At 53.3% G+C, this 17,993-nt stretch overlaps 2 protein-coding genes across 2 annotated transcripts; both read right to left on the bottom strand.

Moving 5' to 3' along the window:
• Positions 1–3,886: 3,886 nt before the first annotated feature.
• On the bottom strand, positions 3,887–8,236 carry LOC136301860 (somatotropin). The gene is made up of 5 exons (XM_066205085.1): positions 8,186–8,236; positions 7,093–7,256; positions 6,221–6,337; positions 5,721–5,882; positions 3,887–4,121 (listed from the first exon to the last, which is right to left on the bottom strand). Exons 1-5 carry the CDS (start codon positions 8,193–8,195, stop codon positions 3,921–3,923), a joined length of 654 nt encoding a protein of 217 aa, XP_066061182.1. The 5' UTR covers positions 8,196–8,236; the 3' UTR covers positions 3,887–3,920.
• Positions 8,237–11,010: 2,774 nt separating this feature from the next.
• CD79B (CD79b molecule) lies at positions 11,011–17,851 on the bottom strand. The gene is made up of 6 exons (XM_066205240.1): positions 17,721–17,851; positions 15,827–15,868; positions 14,361–14,669; positions 13,731–13,849; positions 13,422–13,463; positions 11,011–13,083 (listed from the first exon to the last, which is right to left on the bottom strand). Exons 1-6 carry the CDS (start codon positions 17,785–17,787, stop codon positions 12,985–12,987), a joined length of 678 nt encoding a protein of 225 aa, XP_066061337.1. The 5' UTR covers positions 17,788–17,851; the 3' UTR covers positions 11,011–12,984.
• Positions 17,852–17,993: the final 142 nt, after the last annotated feature.

Genomic DNA, 17,993 nt, shown 5'->3' with positions numbered 1-17,993 from the left:
AGAATGGAGGGAGCAGTCCTCTCACCCAGTGATGTTCTTTCCTTTTCTCCCAGCCAAAGACAGAGACCATGGATGACACAATCACTTTCGTTTTATTGCTGTCTCTCATCACATTCGTTTTACTGATACTGAAGTGTGTCTGCCACTTCTTCTCCAGCTCCTGCACGTATATCGGAATTGCTGAAACTTTCCTTTGATTCTAATCCTTGACTCTTATTCCCTTGTTTATTTCCTTGGATCCCAGTTCTTGCCTTGCAGGCTATTCCCTTAGCTATTTCCTTACTGATACTTCTTTGACTCCCATTGAATGTTACTTCCTTCAGAGTTCTTGGATCTTATTTCCTAACAAATGCTGGTTTTGTGCAGCCAGAGTGTCCTGTGAGCGGGGAGAAACATCTGTGTATGTGTTTTTGTGTGTATGTGTGTGTGTGCTCATGTGCCAGAAGCAGGACTCACATTTCAGCTGGCAAGAATTAAACCCTTGGGATGGAGCTGGTGGATTAAACCCCACTGATTTTGAAACCTCACTGAATGGAAATTCTCCTTGTTCCTCCCATTTCTATTGATGTATTTGTAAAAGCACTGTCACCTCCTCTCCTCTCGTCTCCTCTCGTCTCCTCTCGTCTCCTCTCGTCTCCTCTCGTCTCGTCTCGTCTCGTCTCGTCTCGTCTCGTCTCGTCTCGTCTCGTCTCGTCTCCTCTCCTCTCCTCTCCTCCCCTCCCCTCCCCTCCCCTCCCCTTCCCTCCCCTCCCCTCCCCTCCCCTCCCCTTCCACAGAGGCCAGGTTCCCTGGTTGCTCTCTCCCCTTGTGAATCACTACATCTTCCCACTTGGAGTTCTTCAAGTTCTGTGTCCAGGCATTGGATTTTGCTTTACCTTTGCGGTTCCAGCTCAGCCGGGGCCGGGTGATTTCTCCTCTAGTAAATCACCCCTTTCCTCTTTTTTTTTGTTTAACAGGCTAAACTTCCCTCATTTCAAGAGGGATCTCACATCATCCCTGTGGCTCATCTCTGAGCTCTCCCAGTTTTTGGTTGTCTTTTTTTTTTTTTTTTTTTTTTTTTTTTTTTTTTTTTTTTTCCCCCAAAGAGAGGTCAAAATACCTGGGCAGGAGTTTGTTATGAAGTAAGACACCCCGCCCCCCGCCCCTCCCACTCCCTTCATGATTTCGTGAGCTTGGTGCCCCTTCCCATTGCTTGAACTGCCCCAGATGTTCATTCATTACCAGGTTACAAAACTTTATTTTATTTACTCGAAAACACGTTTGAAAGTAGAAAGCGCCTTTGTTTTACGTAATGTTAATGCCCCAGCTACTTGGGGTTCAACACCTGTAGTTCACAAGGCTCTTGTAGCTCAACACATTTACTACATTTATTACAAGACTTATTTCTTTTTTTCTTAGAGAAATACTTTTCCCGTGCCTGTGCAAATGAGTCCCACAGCTACTCCTACTGGTAAAACACCTTCCACCTTCAGTTTTCTCAGAGCAACTCTGGGCTTTACGTGGGCTCCTGCAGGGAGGGCACATTCCTTTTGTTGTTCTGGAAGTGCTGCACACATCTGATACTCTGTCTAAATAATCCTGCTGCTCTGCTGGTTCCAGATATAGCTGACCTCAATAAGTTGACAGGAAAACACCTCCTTTCCTAAAACAGCATTTATTTTGGGGCCTAATTTTAGTAGCATTTAATTTTATTGCCCATTTCTGTTGCTGTTACATATTTGGAGGAGAGGCAGACGTTGGATGTGACGCAGGTGGTGTCTTACAACATTAAACTTTCATCTCTAATAAAACACTGCAAAACTTTTGGAAACTATGAAGAGAGAGTTACTCCAGTTCAGTGGCATCATTAAAACTGAGATCAAACAAAACAACTTCTTTGAGGTCAAACTGTTCCAAGGAAAATTCATTGGCCTGGGAGAGAAATCAAGGGCAAATTTCTCTCTACAACATGTTTCAGTTTCAGCCCTATGCACATATTTTTTTCATATCTAAGGGACAACTTCCCCAGAATTTATCACTTGGAAATGTTTCTGCTTTGGAAGGACTGACTGACATCACGAGGCAATGAGCCAGAAGGACACCGAGCCACTCTCATCCTGAGCAAGTCCTTCCAAATCCCTGTGTGTTCCCCTTTCCATCGGGCTGGACGGTGCCTTGTGGAGAGCGAGCGCCGAATTCCCTCCCACACTCTGTCACAAGGGAAGGAAGGAGGCAGGGAGCTGAGGGATGATTTCTGCAGGAACAGAGGTTTCTGTTTGACTCTGCTGCTCACTTCCCCTGTGGGCAGTCCTAGTCAGGTTGACCTCTGTGGCTTTGGAAGGGGCTGGAGAGCAGGGGCTGCAAGGGGGAGTGTGGAGAGACAGCAAACCAGCAGAAATTCCATCTTCTCGACTGATAAACAAAAAATCCGACGGGTATTGCTTGTGTCACACCCCAAAATGCTCATTTTGCTGCTGCTCTTCAGTAAGGACCAGTTGTGCCCATGGACAGCAGGTGACTCAGTATCACCACAGGGAACAGAGTGTCACAAGGGTGGGCAGACACTGCTCCAGGCAAATTGCAGGAGGAGTCAGAACCACGGAATATCCTGAGTTGGGAGGATCATTCCAGTCCCACCCCTGGCCCTGCACAGACACCCCAACAATCCCACCCTGGGCATCCCTGGCAGCGCTGTCCAAACACTCCTGGAGCTCTGGCAGCCTCGGGGCTGGGACCATTCCCTGGGGAGCCTGGGCAGTGCCCAGGGCTGGCTCACGGCAGGAGCAGCTCCAGGGAAGCCAAGGCCATCCTGGCTCCTTCCAAGCAGACAAGAAAATGCAAACCCTCCTTTTTGTGGGACAAATGGCAGCACATCAGGTCTCAGGAAATGACACCACAAGAGCAAGCAATGATAGAGCTGAGCACTGGGAATGAGCTACAACAACTGAGGGGATTTGGGGACACCTCTCTGTGCCCTCCTTTCAGCTACTTTAATAACAAAACATGACCCTGCAAGGCCAGGGCTTCACTTGCTGTCAGCTTTTGCCCCTTTGCCATGAGGTTTGTGTTGAGAAGTGCCTGTACCTGCTCAGGTGAGGGGGCTCTGGGCACAAAACTGAGCCTCCCCAGGGAAACCGTGGTGTTCCCAAACTCAGTGACAGGAAAATCCTCTGCTCAAGGCTGGCTTCTATCAAGGCTGGCCCCAGCATCCACCTCGTGAGCACCACCAACCAAGACCACCTTGGACTCAGCTCCTTCCAAATTCACCCCCCAGCCCCACACTCCTCAGACCTCAAATCCACTTTCCCAGCCCCAAATGTGCTGCTTGGTCCCAAATTTACCCCCAAATACCTCCCAAGCCACAGATTCATTCCCCTCAGTCCCAACTCAGCCCCCCACCCTAAATCCAAGCCCTAATTCATCCTTCCCCCCCCAAATCCACCCCAGCCCTAAAGCCGCTCCCAACTCCCCCAGCCCCAAATCCACCCTTCCAGGTCCAAATCCACCATCACAGCCCCAAATCCTTATCCTCCAGCTCCAAATCCACCACCCAGTCCCAAATCTACCCCTAAATCTCCCCCAAAGCCTCAAATCCACTCCCCTCAGCCCCGATTTTGCCCCTCCACCCCAAATCCACCCCATAGTCCCAAGCCTATTCCCAAATCCAATTTCCCAGCCCCAAATCCACCTCAATTTCCCCCCAGCTCCAAATCCAATCTATTTCTCAGACCTAAATCCCCCTCTCCCAGCTCCAAATCCTCATCCTCCAACCCCAAATACAACTCCCAGCCCCAAACCCTCATCCCCCAGCCCCAAATCTCCCCTGCGGCATCTCGCCCCTCCCATCCCCCCCCGAACACGCTGTACCCCCCAAAAGCCAGACTCGTGTCGGCAGTAGCGGGTTTTATTCTCCAGTTTCCTCTCCCAGGAGCGGGGCGGGCTCAGAGGGCGCAGTTCCCCTCTCCGTAGCGCCGGCACCTCATCACCTTCAGGTAGGTCTCCACCTTGTGCAGGTCCTTTTTGAAGCACGACAGCAGCCCGTAGTTCTTGAGCAGCGCGTCCTCGCCGCGCAGGTGGAGCTCGAATTTCTCGTAGGTGGGTTTGAGCACCTGAGCGCCCCGCGGGCTCCGCTCCTCCAGCTCCTGCGGGACAACGGGGACATCCCCGGGAGAGGCGGGGCCAGGGCATCTCCCAGGGAAAAACCTCCTGCCGAGCTCTCGGAGAGGTCAAGGGGATTCTCCCCCCGCTTCTAAACGGGATTTCAGTCGTAGTTTTGGGCGTGTGTGTGGCAGAACGCACGGGTGGAGGTGGTGCCGCGGGGTGATGCCACACTGAGTGTGCCAGTGACACGCACGGGGCTGCAGGGAGGGAGGAGTGTCCTGGGGGGGGGCTTAAAATAAAGGCAAAATCACAGGGTCTCTCTGCAGCCCCTCCAGCCAAGGACATGGGGAACTGCACAAATAATTCTCCATTCCCCCACCTTGCCAAAGCTCTGATCCGGTGCCACATCTCCATCTAGAGATCTGTAGTCAGCCACTCCCCGTGCTGTGCTCAGCAACAGAATGGTTTTGGTGAAGTAAAAAGTGTCATAAAAGGTGGAAAGGGAAACCAATTGGTGAAAAAAGAGTATTTGTGTCATTTCTGTGTGTGGCTTCCCAATGCCCAAACACACATGGAATCCAGAGCAAAGTCTGCAGTGGTCCTGGTTCCTTTGCCTGCTTACTCCAGCAGAGAAGGTCTGTGTTTGCTCACAGGGCCTGACTTGCAGAGTTATTTGAGTGCTAGAGGATGTAAATAATGGCCCAGACTCACTTCTCACAGCTACTGCTTCAGGGTGATGCCAGCAGATAAACTTATAGAATAAGCATAACTGAAGGGTGTCCTGGCAGATAATGGGCAATTTAATTTAAACCAACAACCCCCAAATTAAGAAGACCTGAAAGGGGCTGATAAAAGAGAGGGAGAGTGACAAGGGGGAATGGTTTTAAACTAAAGGAGGGGACATTCAGGTTAAGTTTCAGGAAGAAATTCCTCCCTTTGATGGTGGGGAGGTCCTGGCACAGGGTGCCCAGAGCAGCTGGGGCTGCCCCTGGATCCCTGGGAGTGTCCAAGGCCAGGTTGGACGGGGCTTTGAACAACCTGGGGCAGTGGAAGGTTTCCCTGCCCATGGCAGGAGTGGCACTGGGTGGGCTTTAAGGTGCTTCCCACCCAAACCATTCTGGGATTCTCTGACAAGATCTTCCTTGGAGAGATCACCCTGGAGCTCTCAGCTTGAAGTGTCGTATTAATGGAAGAGGGAAACATCAGAGCACGTCCTTCCTTGCACAAAAATGTGCTTTTAAAATGTCGTGAGGTTGCAAACCTTGCAAAGTTTGCCCCATTTCAAAGTACTATGCCTGGAGATGTAACAAATATTGTGCTGCTGTTTGTCTGATGTATTTCAGCAACTGGGAATTCTTTGGTGCTGGGTTTGGAAAGATTTTGGATCTGTAATGTTGTGATTCCTGGTGGATTCTGCTCCCTGAGGGGTTGTGGCAGTGGTGGTAACACCTGTCCTGTGTTCTTACCCTCCTCAGTGATGGGACCTGTGCACTGGGGGGTCAGGATCTTGTTATCTAAAGGGAAACAAAGTCCAAAGGATGCCCTCCGGAAGGCAGGGAGATTTCTCATGGTGTGTGGGTCCTCGAGAGTGCCCCATGCCTGGGAGATCTCTGTTATTCCACAAGCATGCTGGGACTTACCCTCATCAGAGCTTGGATCCCTTCTTCCAGGTCCTTTAGCTTTTCATACACCCTGTCTGAGGTGCCAAAAACCAAGTTGTTTGTGAACACCTTGCTCAGGTACTGCACGGGGGTCAGCCAGGACTGGATGAGAACCAGGGAAAACCGGAGGAGCTCCATGTCCTGAAATTGAGGCAGGAAAGGGTCAAAGCTGAGTAGGTGTGGTGTTTGGTGGAGTGTCCTGCTCCCTCTGGAACAGCCTGGAGTGACCCAGGGAAGGACACTGCTCCTGCAGCTTCAGTTTGCAGGCTGAGGGCACCACGCAGCCCCATGTCCTGTGCAGACAGCGGTGTTCTCATCCTGAAACTGGGAATATGATTTAACCCAGAAGAGTCTGCAGTGTTTCAACAGCAAAGAAGAGAGGAGGGTGAAAACACGAAAGGTGTCACAGGTGGAAACCCTCTGATCCTGCTGCGGGGACTCTACAAACAGGCCTGTGCCTGCCCCAGGTCAGAACTCACCGATTTCTGCTGGGCATCCTCCTTTCCTGTGGGAGCAGGGATGGTTTCTGAGTAGCAGTAGGCTACATGGGAGTTTTTGTTGGTGTGCCTTTGGTCTTCTGGGATGTAGCTGCGTTCCTGTGGAGACATCCCAGTCACACTCAGGTCTGCTGCCCGTGGACTGGAGAAGAGCACAGAGAATTCCCAAGCTGTCCTGCACGGTTCCTCTTTGCAAGGAATAAATGGGAGACAGGAGGTGCCTCTGGGCAGGGTGGAGAGCTGGGAAACAGGAGTTTGTCTGTTGTTGTCTGTTGGCACAACAGCTGCCCTGAAGGTCTCCCTTTCCCTAGGGCAAGGTGCTGCTCTTCAGTAAGGGCCAGTTGTGCCTGCGGACAGCAGGTGACTGACTCAGTGTCACCACAGGGTGTCACAAGGGTGGGCAGACACTGCTCCAGGCAAACTGCAGCAGGAGGAGGAACAGAACACACCTGGGACAGGTTCTCCCAAGGACGAGATGATGCCCAGGGACAGCCTATGCCAAAGGGACAGCCCATGCCAGCTCCTGGGCAGCAGCAGATGCTGGGTTTAAGCACCCAGACCCTTCCAGGGACAAAGGTGACCAACACAGGGAAGTCCTGCAAAATATCTGTGCCACCTCCCAGTTGCCCCTGTGAAGTGGATCTGGACACAGGTGGAAATGGCCCCAGAGAGAGGGGACAGAGAGGTGACAGTGTCCAGGCTGGTGGGACACAATATGCCCTATCCTGTTAAAGTTCTTTCTCCTCCCGGAGAGCTGGCAAAGACAGCAACAGCTGGGAATTCTCTGGGAAATTCTACAGTCCCGGAGCCATCAAGGAAACACAGAGGAGGTGCGCTCAGGCCACAGCACTCACAAACTCTTTGTAGGTCTCAGCAGCCAGGAGGTGAAGGTGCTGAGCCCTCAGCACAGCGTTGGCAAACAGGCTGGACAGCGGCATGGCCGGGAAGGTGGCAGCTGGCTGTGGCCACTGCAGTCCCAGGGTGATCACAGCAATGGCCAGAGGAGAGAGCCAGGACCCTGCAAAGTGGGGAGGAACGTGTTGGGAGTCCCTGGAGACTGTGCTGAGGAGGAGGTGGCACCTGGGAATTCATTCCCAGCCTGTTCTGCCCGTGCTGGATCCACGCTCACCTTCCGTGGTGCCCTGTTGGACACTGGGTGGGCTCAGCCCTCCCCAGAATCGAGGGAGACCCTTTCACTGAACCGGCCCTCGGGGCTGGGGCTGCCCCCAGTGTGACCAGCAGCATCTTCCTGGCTGGAATTGTGGTTGCTCCTTGAAAACTAAGGAGTGTCCCTGTGGTTTTCCCTGACACACTCGTGTTTTCCTCTAGGCCTTGTCTCTGCCCTCATTGGGACAAGAGCTGATGGCATCACCTGTGCTGTGACCAGCTGCTTTTGCTCCCTGGGTCACACCTTTAGGATCTGGTGATCTTGGTCAAGCCTAAAGGTTTTCAGCCCATGACATCCATCACAAGTGTTCACTTGTGCTCACACAGACCGCAGAGCTCATCTCAAACAAAGACCCTGCGGAGGAGGAATGCCCTGGAGCCTGTAGGACTTGGACATTATTAGACATCATCCTCATCCCTGTCTGAAGTTTGGAATATGAGTTTTATTATCCCTGCCAACATTTATAGTAATAGTAACTATTAGAACTGTGGTTTGATCTTGTTCTTCAGACTCTCAACACTCTCCCTGCCCAATCTTTAATCTTAGGTTAAAGATTAATTCATGGATTAGAGTCACACTGGAGGGAAAGGTTTTCTTTTTCATGGATTTCGAAGTTGCCATATTTTAATTTAGGGATGGCAAGGAGTATGTTCAGTCCACCACAGAACCACCCCATCATCATCATCATCATCATCATCATCATCATCATCATCATCATCATCTCCTGTCACCCTACACACCCAGCACTGGAAATCCTTTAAAACTGAAATAAAATGTACCTGGAGCCATTTCTGCTGGTGAGCTGCTCAGGTGTGGCTTAGTTGGGAATGTTTCCTCCTTTCACCTGGTGAAGGAAACTGTGGAGCCCCCCCTTATATAGCAGGGGCTCTGTTTAAAATGGATCTGTGTGTCCATGATCACAACAACAGCTCTGCACCTTCCTCCTGCATAAATGCACAATTGTTCACGGTGGTGCTACCTCATCACAGGCATTCTCACAGATGTGCAGCTTGGGGAGCTTTGTTTGCCTTGGGATGAGACCAGTGCTCCATGATTTCGCCATATTCTCCTGTTTATTCCAATTAAAAGTTTCCTCATCACAGTGAGACCCATCCCAAATCAGATCGTGGTGGAATTGGTCGTGTCCTCCTGGTGTTCCTGCCTGGCTCTGCAGGCTTGGCCCACAGTTCACAGGGCTGACTGGCCAGTTTGGGTTATTTCTGGCTTAAAGCAAGTGGTGAGTGGCACCAGGATAGGGTTATGTTGGATATTAAGGAAGAGTTTTTCCTGAAAGGAGTGTCCAGCCCTGGCACAGCTGCCCAGGGCAGTGGTGGAGTCCCCATCCCTGGAGGGATTTAAAGCTCTGTGGATGTGGCACTTGGGAACGTGGGTTAGTGGTGGCCTTGGCAGTGCTGGGGGAGTGGTTGGACTGATGATCTCAGAAACCTTCTCCAACCTAAAGGATTCCATAATTCTGTGATATTTTCCTCTCTATTGTTTGTGGGGATAGAGCTGGCTGCATGTTGTCAGATGAATCCTATTTCTGCCAAGGAATTGCTTCCAATTTCTCCCAAAAAGTCAAAAGTTCAGCAAACATTTTTGCTGAGCTGGTTTGTCACCGATGTGACAAGGAGCTGTCCTGCCCTGGTGCTGGTTTGGATTCCAACTTGCCCAGTGCAAATCCAGAGCTCTGGGAGCTTTCTCTGATCCTCAGCTGGACAAGGCTGATGGAGAGCCTGGTCATGTGCATCTTCCTGCTCCTGCCTGAGATCCAAACGTGAAATACCGTGGGATTAAGAAGAGGAATGGTGTGGAAAGGAGGTAGGAGGGATGGGGAAGAGGAGATGGGGAAGGGCATCAGAGAATCTTGGAGTGGTTTGGGTTGAAAGGAACCTTAATGCCCATCCAGTGCCACCCCCCACCATGGGCAGGGACACCTTCCACTGTCCCAGGGTGCTCCAAGCCCCATCCAACCTGGCCTTGAAGAAGACAGGACACACCTTACCCATCCCTGCCTTTGAGAGAAACAAGACAGAACCTGGGTTGGGCAGCTCCAGAGGGTATTTAAAGGACTTTTACTCTGCATAAAATCCCCATTTCTCCAAACCAGACTGGTTTGGCCTTTGTCTAGTGTTCAGGGGATGTCCTGTGTTGGGAGGTGATTTGGCTCCCCCAGCCCCCGGGTTTGCTGTGTGTGCCTTCGGTTTCCAAGCAGCAGCATCACCCCCGGAGCCGCTGGAGCTGCTGGAGTAGAGAGAGGAGAGCTGCTCGATAAACATGAAGGAGAAGCAGGGCTGTTCTGAGAAGCCCCCGGGTGTTGCTGCTGGAGACGCGGTGGTGTCACAGGGAAATGTCAGTCCCGGCAGCAGAGGGAACAGCAGGTCCTGCCGCTATCAGGTGTCCCGTCACCCCATAGCGGCAACATCTGGGCGTGTTTTTGTGTTTTCTACTCCGGGTCGTGTTTAAATCTGTGAGCGCTGGTGAGGGATGCGCCGAGCCCCAGCCCAGCCCGGAATGGCGCTGCTGCGTCACTGCAGCTCCTGCGCGTCCTGCGCAGCGCCGGTGGAGAGAGCGGGGCTAAATTCACATGATTTGTGCCGCAGCCCGCACGGAGGGGCCGGGGTGATCCGGGCCGAGGGCTCCCCGAGGCTGGGTTTGTCCCCGGCGCTGTCTGGGCAGTAAATGAGGCGGAAGCGGCGCATGACGAGCGCCGGGCAGGGCAGAGCCGCGGGCAGAGCCGCGGTTGCATAAGCGGCTCCCAAACCTCAGCCGGGCCATTTTCCGGCTCTCCAACTCCTGCATTTCCAATCCACAGCATCCCATCTAAAGCAGCGTCACACTCCGTGATTTCCACATTCCTTGGAAGAGAAAAACCCCCTCCGTTCTCTTCAGGATGGCTCCGTGTCCGCCCACCTTTCCCTGAGCTTTGAAACAAATGAAACACCTTTTCCTGGAAAGGCAGCGTGTGCTCCAGGACCTCGGGTGATCCCCAGCCTGGGGGAATCCTGACCGAGGAGCTGCGACTGAGCCACAGCCCAGCTCTGCCGAGCGTTTAGGGTGTGGGAGATGATCTCTCCTAACTCACTGCTCCGAGTGAAATTCCATTTCAGATTTATGGGGATTATTTACCGAAGCTGGAACTGCTGGGTTTCACTGAACTCCTGTGGAAAGATGAGGCGGAACCCCCCAGGTTCAGTTCCCCAGGACTGCAACCCCTCCTGTCTGCCTGCGCATCCCGATGGAAAACAGGGATTTTCCCTCCCTACAATTACCTGGAAGGAGGTTGTAGCCAGGTGGGGGTCGGTCTCTTCTCCCAAGGACAAGAGGAAACAGCCTCAAGCTGTGCCAGGGGAGGTTTAGGTTGGATATTAGGGAAAATTCCTTCCTTGAAAGGAGTGTCCTGCCCTGGCACAGCTGCCCAGGGCAGTGGTGGAGTCCCCATCCCTGGAAAGATTTAAAAGTTGTGTGGATGTGGCACTTGGGGACAGGGGCTAATGGTGGCCTTGGCAGTGCTGGGGGACACAAGGATCTTAGAGGCCTTTTCCAACCTGAGTGATTCCATGAGTCGATGACAGAAATCAGGACAAAATACGGAGCTGGGCTGTATACACTGATATATTTATTTACAATGAATGTGTTTTAAACACAGACCATTCTCAATAGAGAATAAAACCAACCCCCATCTCCAGGCTCCTTAGAAACTACTCCAAGCATTTCAAATAAACCAATAACACTACAGAAATATTTATTTACTTATGGCATTTTAAAGGAGGCCAAAGCCCTGGGCTGAGGGAGCAGCAGAACAGGACTGGGGTCACAAAAACTGCTTTTGGCAGCAGTGGCTCCGGAGCAAATTTTCTTTATTTTTTCTATTATTCTCTTCAGTCATTTGAGTGAGCTGTTTACACACATCTGAGGAGTCTGGAGCTGGGAAGGCCAGAAAAACCTTCCGTCTTCGATTTGGAAACTGAAAATAAGGAATGGAGGGATGAGCTCTGCTAGTCCTAAAATCTTGGCAAACACGGAAACCAGGAACAGCTAGTTCTTTTCTCTCCCTGCGAATGCTCTTTTTTTAGTTAACCCATTTTATAAGTAAAATATGCTTAAAGAACTCTTATATATATGTGGCAGGACTAATTTGGGGTAGTCTTATTTAACTAGTAAAAATCAATTTTAAAGTGCTGTTTTTTGTGCTGTTTAAAATGAATTCCAGTTTTCCACAGAGGTGCTTTACTGGTAAAGAACTATCCTGTTACTTCTGAAAAGCCCTTTTTGCCTAGAATTCTACCCTTCTCTTGCTGTTTTTGGGGTGCAGAGCAGTTGCAGGAGCTGCTTAGAGTCCAAAATGACACAGAGGCCTTGGGCTCTCTTGAGAGGGGACAGTTTGAGCCACAATGTCCTTGTCACCCTCGTCCGGCCAAGTCCCCACCCCCACTGTGCCCCTCAGTTTGGGTGCCCAGCTGGCCCCGAGCCCACCACTCAGCTGCTGCCGCCATGCCGAGATAATTTAATTACAAACCAAATCTCCAGATGTGTTTTAGCTTCTCCTTCAGACGTAGCTGAGAGTGGAGCTGCGGGTCCTGGGCCCTGTTCTCACGCTTTGGGTCCTGGTGGTTCTCTTTGTCCCATCCCAAGCTGATGTTTTGGGACCGCTGAGGTCCCTACAGGGAGCCTCACATCTGCTCTTGGTTTTTCATCCCTGCCTGCCCTCGGGGTGAAGTTTGAAGAGGTGAAGTTTGGTTTCCAGCAAAGTTGGACCCAAAAAGCTGCTTGTTATTCCCAGGACATCAGCAGCAGGGTTATGGGACACCTCTGGAATGGGCACAGCAGGATGGAGCAGGATGAGGATTTACCCATTACCTTTATTAGGACTTCAAAAGCAGTTGGAGGTTTGTGTCCCACAATTTACAACTTTCCCAGATGTTCTGAGGTCACACCTGTCCCTCACCATGAGAATGACCTTGTGACAGGGACCAGCTCTTGCTTGGGGAGCAGCAAGCCTTTAGGTGAGACCTTTCTCCCCATCTTTTCTGTAGTCTTTGGAGAAAAAGAGGTGCTTTGGGGGAATCCTCCACCTCAGACCACCTAGGCCTGTGGACACAGCCATGGCTTTGACAGCTGAAGAGTGGCCCCAAATCTGCTTCTCACACCACTCACACGGTGCTGTTGGCAGTGTCCTTGTAGTGCCCGGTCCTGTCCTTCCTGGAGTGGTGGGGTTGGAGCAGATCCCTCATTCCCAGTCCTTCCATGGCACTGACCAGACTGGAGCTCAGTGCTGGGTGTGGGGCTAGCCGGGCTGTGGGACCAGTTTGCCCCTGGGGAGATCACAGGTGGCTCCTAATTTCTACAGAGGCTTTAGGGGTTGGTCAGTGGGGTGGGGACAGTGACAGCCAGGGCAGGGCAGCCTCAGAGACACAGCCTGGACATGTGAGCACCCCAGGGCAGCAGGATCCCAGCCCTGAGCGGGGCTGTGCAGGTGCTTGCAGCCCGGGATCCAGGCAGGGCCGTGCTCCAGGGGATCTGTCCCCATGGGGGCTGGCAGGGCGCTGGCAGGGCCTGGCAGAGGGTGCAGGACCCCTCACTCTTCACCTGGGTGCTCTCCCACTGCCCACTTGGCCTTCACGTCCCGGAAAGGAGTGATGTCCTCGTAGGTGGCCATCTGCTCCACCTCCAGCCCCTGCAGCAACAACAAGGAGGGTGGGACATGGGAGGAGGTTCCAGCCACAGCACATCCCTTGGGACACCCAGCTGGGGACCCTCCCAGAGCCCCTGAGACTGGAGCGGCTTCTGACAGGGAGAGAGGATGGAGATGGTTGGATGTTGGATGTTGGATTTGCACTGGCTGCTTCTTGGGGCAGCTCAGCACAGCTGATGTGTAATTTGGGATGAAGGTGCCATGACCCTTGTCCCAAGGAAGGGGCTGCAAGGTGACCCCCAGCAGACACCCAGCAGGGGCAGAACCCGCTGTGTCAAGGCTCAGGGTGATATTAGGGAGGTCCTGCTATCCTTAATTACCTCATAGGTGTGGTCTTCCTCTGGGCTTTTCTTGTCTTCACCCTATGGAGAATCACAGGTTGGCGTCAGCGCCCACCAGGTCCCCTGTCCCCAGCCTTGGTCCCCCAGGCCAGGCCCTACCACTCCCACAGGCACATCCATGGAGTCCCCACACAGCATTTGAGATGGTTATGTTCCCACTTCAGATATCCGTGTTCCCGCCCACAACCCCAAACCCATCCCGTGCCCAGGACTGCCTGGGATGCACTGGGGGACGCTGCTGTGAGCCCAGCTGGGGACATCCCCTCTGCTGGAGGCACTGTCACTTGCCTTATCTAGGAAGAGGAGGATGGGGATGCTGATGAAGATGACAAGCAGGATGGACTGAATGACGATGATGGCGTCTTTCAGCGTGTTCCTGTTCTGGATCTGCTGGGTGCTGCTGGTACCTGGGAGCAACAGCACAGGGAGAGCCCAGGTCTCACCTCTGTGCTGGGCTGCAGGGAGAGGGATGAGCTAACCATGGCCAGAGTGTGTCACCAAGGGGGCATGTGGAGACCAGGGTGACCTGTCCTCTGCACTGGGAGAGACCAGAGCACTGCAGCTGCCCCCAGGATTGGTATCAGGGACCAGCTCTGGGATGGGACACCTTGGGCAGCACCCGGCAGTCACCAGGAACAGGACAAATCTGATTTATTAGAGAAACATGTCCCTGGTTTTTGCAGGATGGACATGCCAGGGCAGACCCAGGGAGGTTATCCTGCTCCTTGGGGCTGGCAGTGAGGAACAGAACCTCTGTGGTGCCATAGAACACCCACAGCTGGGTCAGGGATGGTCCCACCAGCACAGGGAGAGGAGGAGGTGTGGGAACACCATGCGGGGTTCATAAGGAGGGGGAAATGGGAGAGGAGGAGAAAAAGCATCTCCTGGCATGCAGGAGGATGGGGAGCTGCCACTCACCCATGACCTGGAGCTCTGTCCCACACGAGTGCAGCTTCTCCTTCTGCACCAGGCCCTTCCTGTCACACACATAGATCCCGTTGTCCTGGAAGGCAGCCCTGAAGAGGGTGAGGTTGATGAAGGTGTCCGTCCTCGAGATGCTGTAGCTGGACGTGTTCTGATCCAGCACAGAGAGGTCATCCCTGGACTCCGCTGTCTTGTACCACTGCATGATCTGGACATCCCTGGAGTAGCACATGAGGTAGATGGGCATGTTCTTCTTGATGGCCGCATACCGCAGGTTCTGGTACACCAGGGGACACTTGCCACCTGCAAGGGAGAAGGCTGTAACTGCAGCCACTCCCATGAGGGCCCCTCAGCACTTCCCAAACAAAGAGCTTCCCATTTTCATGCTGCTTTTGAGCATCCAGCTTGGTTTGGGTGAATTATCCTCATCCCAGACTCGCCCAGGGAATGGTGCCAGCCCGAGGCTGCCAGAGCTCCAGGAGCCTTTGGACAGAGCTGCCAGGGATGCCCAGGGTGGGTTGTTGGGGTGCCTGTGCAGGGCCAGGGGTGGGACTGGATAATTCCTGTGGATCCCTTCCAATCAGGATATTCTGTGATTCTATGAGATCTGAGGCTTTTGGTGGAAGTCTGTTTTTAATGGAAACTCCAGTTTTCTGAGGAAATACCTTCGCTCCAATACTTCTGTCCTGCTCCCACCCCTCTCTGTGCACATTTACTTAATCCCAGCTCCAAAATCACAGCCTGTGGAATCCCAGCTGCTTTCTCTTTTGCTTCAGCATTTTTGTGCCTTTTGGATTATTTTGTGGTTTTTTTGCCATGTTTCAGTCCCAGAGTGGTGACTTTGAGAGCCTGTTTGGGTTGCAGAGGTCACCCTTAGAGCCCCATGGGTGGCAATGGCACAAGGACCGTGGCACAAATGCCGTGGCACAAGCCCAGTGCTGCTCCCAGACTTGGTCATGCAGCAAATGCAGAAGGAAAACTTGTGGGTGCTCGGGAAAGACAAAACAGATCCAGCTTTGCAGAGGGAGAGGAAGGTGCAGGACTGGGAATGAGCTGTGGGGGATGTCACAGCCTGGGAATGGCCTTTGTGGGGGGGAAGGCCTGTGGGTTGCGGGGCGAAACCTCGCACAGTAGAAATCAGAAGGCTTTATTTACAATTTATTCAGCGCTTTTATAACATGCTGCGCTAAAAGGGCACGTTACTGGTCCATAGAACTGAGACTTCTCCCATTGGCTAAAGTAACAGGAATAGCAAACACCTGTTGTTATGGGAAAGGAATATTGTTTACACAAGGCTGTTTTGGGGGAAAAAGAAAACTGTTGAGAAGTTTCCCTTGGGAAGAGCTCAGCAGTTCTCAGGCTCAGAAAATATCCAGCCCACAGTGGGTGGTGGGACGGCGGCTCTGTGGGGACAGGAGGGGGACACACGCAAGGGAAGGGTCCAGCGGGTCTGAGGGTACCTGTGCTGTTCCTGGTGTTGCTTCTGTCTACTGAGATCCCACCTGCAAGACAGGAGAAGGGTCTGAGATCATGGCCAGGAGCCCACTGGGATGTCCCCAGTGGGATGGACGTGCCCTGGGCCCTTCCTGCCCACTCCACATGGGATGGAGCTCTGAGGAGCAACAGCAGAGCTCTCTCTCTCAGAGGACCTGGGGCAGCGCAGATTTGGGTACAAACCCTTCAATTTCCATTCTTTCTCCTGAAAGTTTTTCCAGTCGTTTTCTGGTTGATACCACAGTGAAACCAGCTCCCTATAATGTCCGCAAGGCTGGTGCCTCTTGGGAAGGCTCCAGGTAATCCCAGCTCTGCATTTCCACTCTCTGAACCAACCAGAAACCCTTCCATGCTGGTATTTCCTGGGCTCTGAGCCCTGTGATGGCCAGGGGAATTCCCAGATCCTGTGGCCACACATCCCCCTGGGGACAAGGCCTGTGGCTTGGTGCTGTGGGACCTGCAGTGCAGGAAGCAGGGTGAGGTGGGGACCCCCCCAGCACCCACGGGTGCCCTGCCCGCAGCTCCAGTGTTGCTGGGCCTGGTTCCTCTTGCTGCAGCTGGGCAGGAAGCCCCAGCCCTGTTTACTGCCCCGCTTGAGTGCCCAGCTCCCTCCTCTCGAGGGAGATTCACCAGACCCTGTGGAGGAGCTGGCACGGAGGTGGGGCTGCAGCACTCCCCTGCAGGGCAGCTGCAAACCTCCCCATCCCCAGAAGGAGAAGAAGGAACAGAAAAAGAAGAAGAAAGGTTCAGTTCCCCAGCCTGAGCTTTGTGCCACCCTCCTGCAGACTCCCAGCCTGCTGGGATCTCCTGGCTTGGACAGGGGCTCCTCTCATTGCCCCAGAGCCCCTTCCAGGTCCCTGCTGCCCTGTTCATATTGAGCACTGATGCCTCTGCAGGCAAATCCTCCCTTCCAGCTCCGTTCCAGTTTTTTCCAGGATGGGAGATGCCCTTTGTCCTGGCTGTGCACTGGCTGTGTGTCCCTGTCACCTGCAGTGCCACTGGCCAAGGCTTTGCTCTCCAGGTTCTGTTGGTGTTCCCAAAGGAAAACCAGGCTGGTCCCTCATCTGAGAGCCCTCACACCCCTCCAAGTCAGGAGTTCCTTTGCAGCTACAGGTGGGCTGACCTTCCCCTGTCCTACCCTGACGCCATCATGAGAGCCCAGCTCAAACCCTGCAGCTTTGAATCCATGCTGGACTTGTGTGGCCATCACAGGAACCCTTTAAAGGCCCTTTGTCCTGTGAGCACACGTTTCCCTCTGAGGGTGGGATCTGCTGCAGGTTCTCATAGCTGTCCCTGCACCAGGCAAGAGGAGCTGGAAGGGGACAGGAGCCATGTCCTGGGTTTTGCTGCTGCTCCTCCAAGGGGAACAGTGCAGGGATGTTCACACACACCCCACAGATCACCCCCAAAATTTTTTCCTCCCATTTCTCCTCTGCTTCTGGACACTGAACCCCACAGAGCAGAGATGTGGCTTGGCCACGGCCTCGGTGATGTGCCAGCTCCATCCCCAGGCCTCTGAGAATAATAAATGGTTAAAAAAACCTCAACAACACTTCTTTCCTGCCACCTGCAGCCCCAGCCAGGCTGGCTCTGCACCCGCTCGGCCAAAGCCACCTGCCTGCCCCAGAATGTGTCCTGGCTGCACACCCCCAAGGGAAGCACAACCCAAACCCAAGGCAGGCGCTGGGCTCCAAGCCCTGTGTGCCCTCCCAGCACAGAGCAGGACTGAGAGAGACCAGCACAAAGCTTAAAATTATTGCCCTGAGAGGCAGAGCTGGGGCAAACCCCCGAGCAGGGGACACCCTCCAGGCCACTGTCCTGGCTCCTTGCTCTGAAGTGCAAAGCCTGTTTGGTGCCTACCTGTGAGCAGAGCCAGCAGCCAGAGGGTCACCAGGAGCAGCCAGAGCCTCGTGCCCAGATCAGCCATATTTCAGTGCCCAGGGCAGGCAGACATCCAACCCGTGCTTCTGCAGAAACAGCGGCTGCTCCCACCACCCTGGCCCCAGTACCTAAAAATGGCAAAGCTGCTGCTCCGAGCGCGGCCCCTTTCCTGCTCATGTAAATCCTCCCCGCTGGGGACTTTCCCTCGGGGCTGGTTTTGAATGCGGTGCAGACGCTGGGGCGGCCGTGCCT

This window comes from Chamaea fasciata, unplaced genomic scaffold (assembly GCF_029207755.1).
Source record: "Chamaea fasciata isolate MVZ Bird 193981 ecotype frontalis unplaced genomic scaffold, bChaFas1.0.hap1 SCAF_27, whole genome shotgun sequence".
In the NCBI taxonomy this organism is placed as follows: domain Eukaryota; kingdom Metazoa; phylum Chordata; class Aves; order Passeriformes; family Sylviidae; genus Chamaea; species Chamaea fasciata.
The sequence above is the reverse complement of the archived record's forward strand: the minus strand, read 5'-3'. Positions and strand labels throughout refer to the sequence as shown.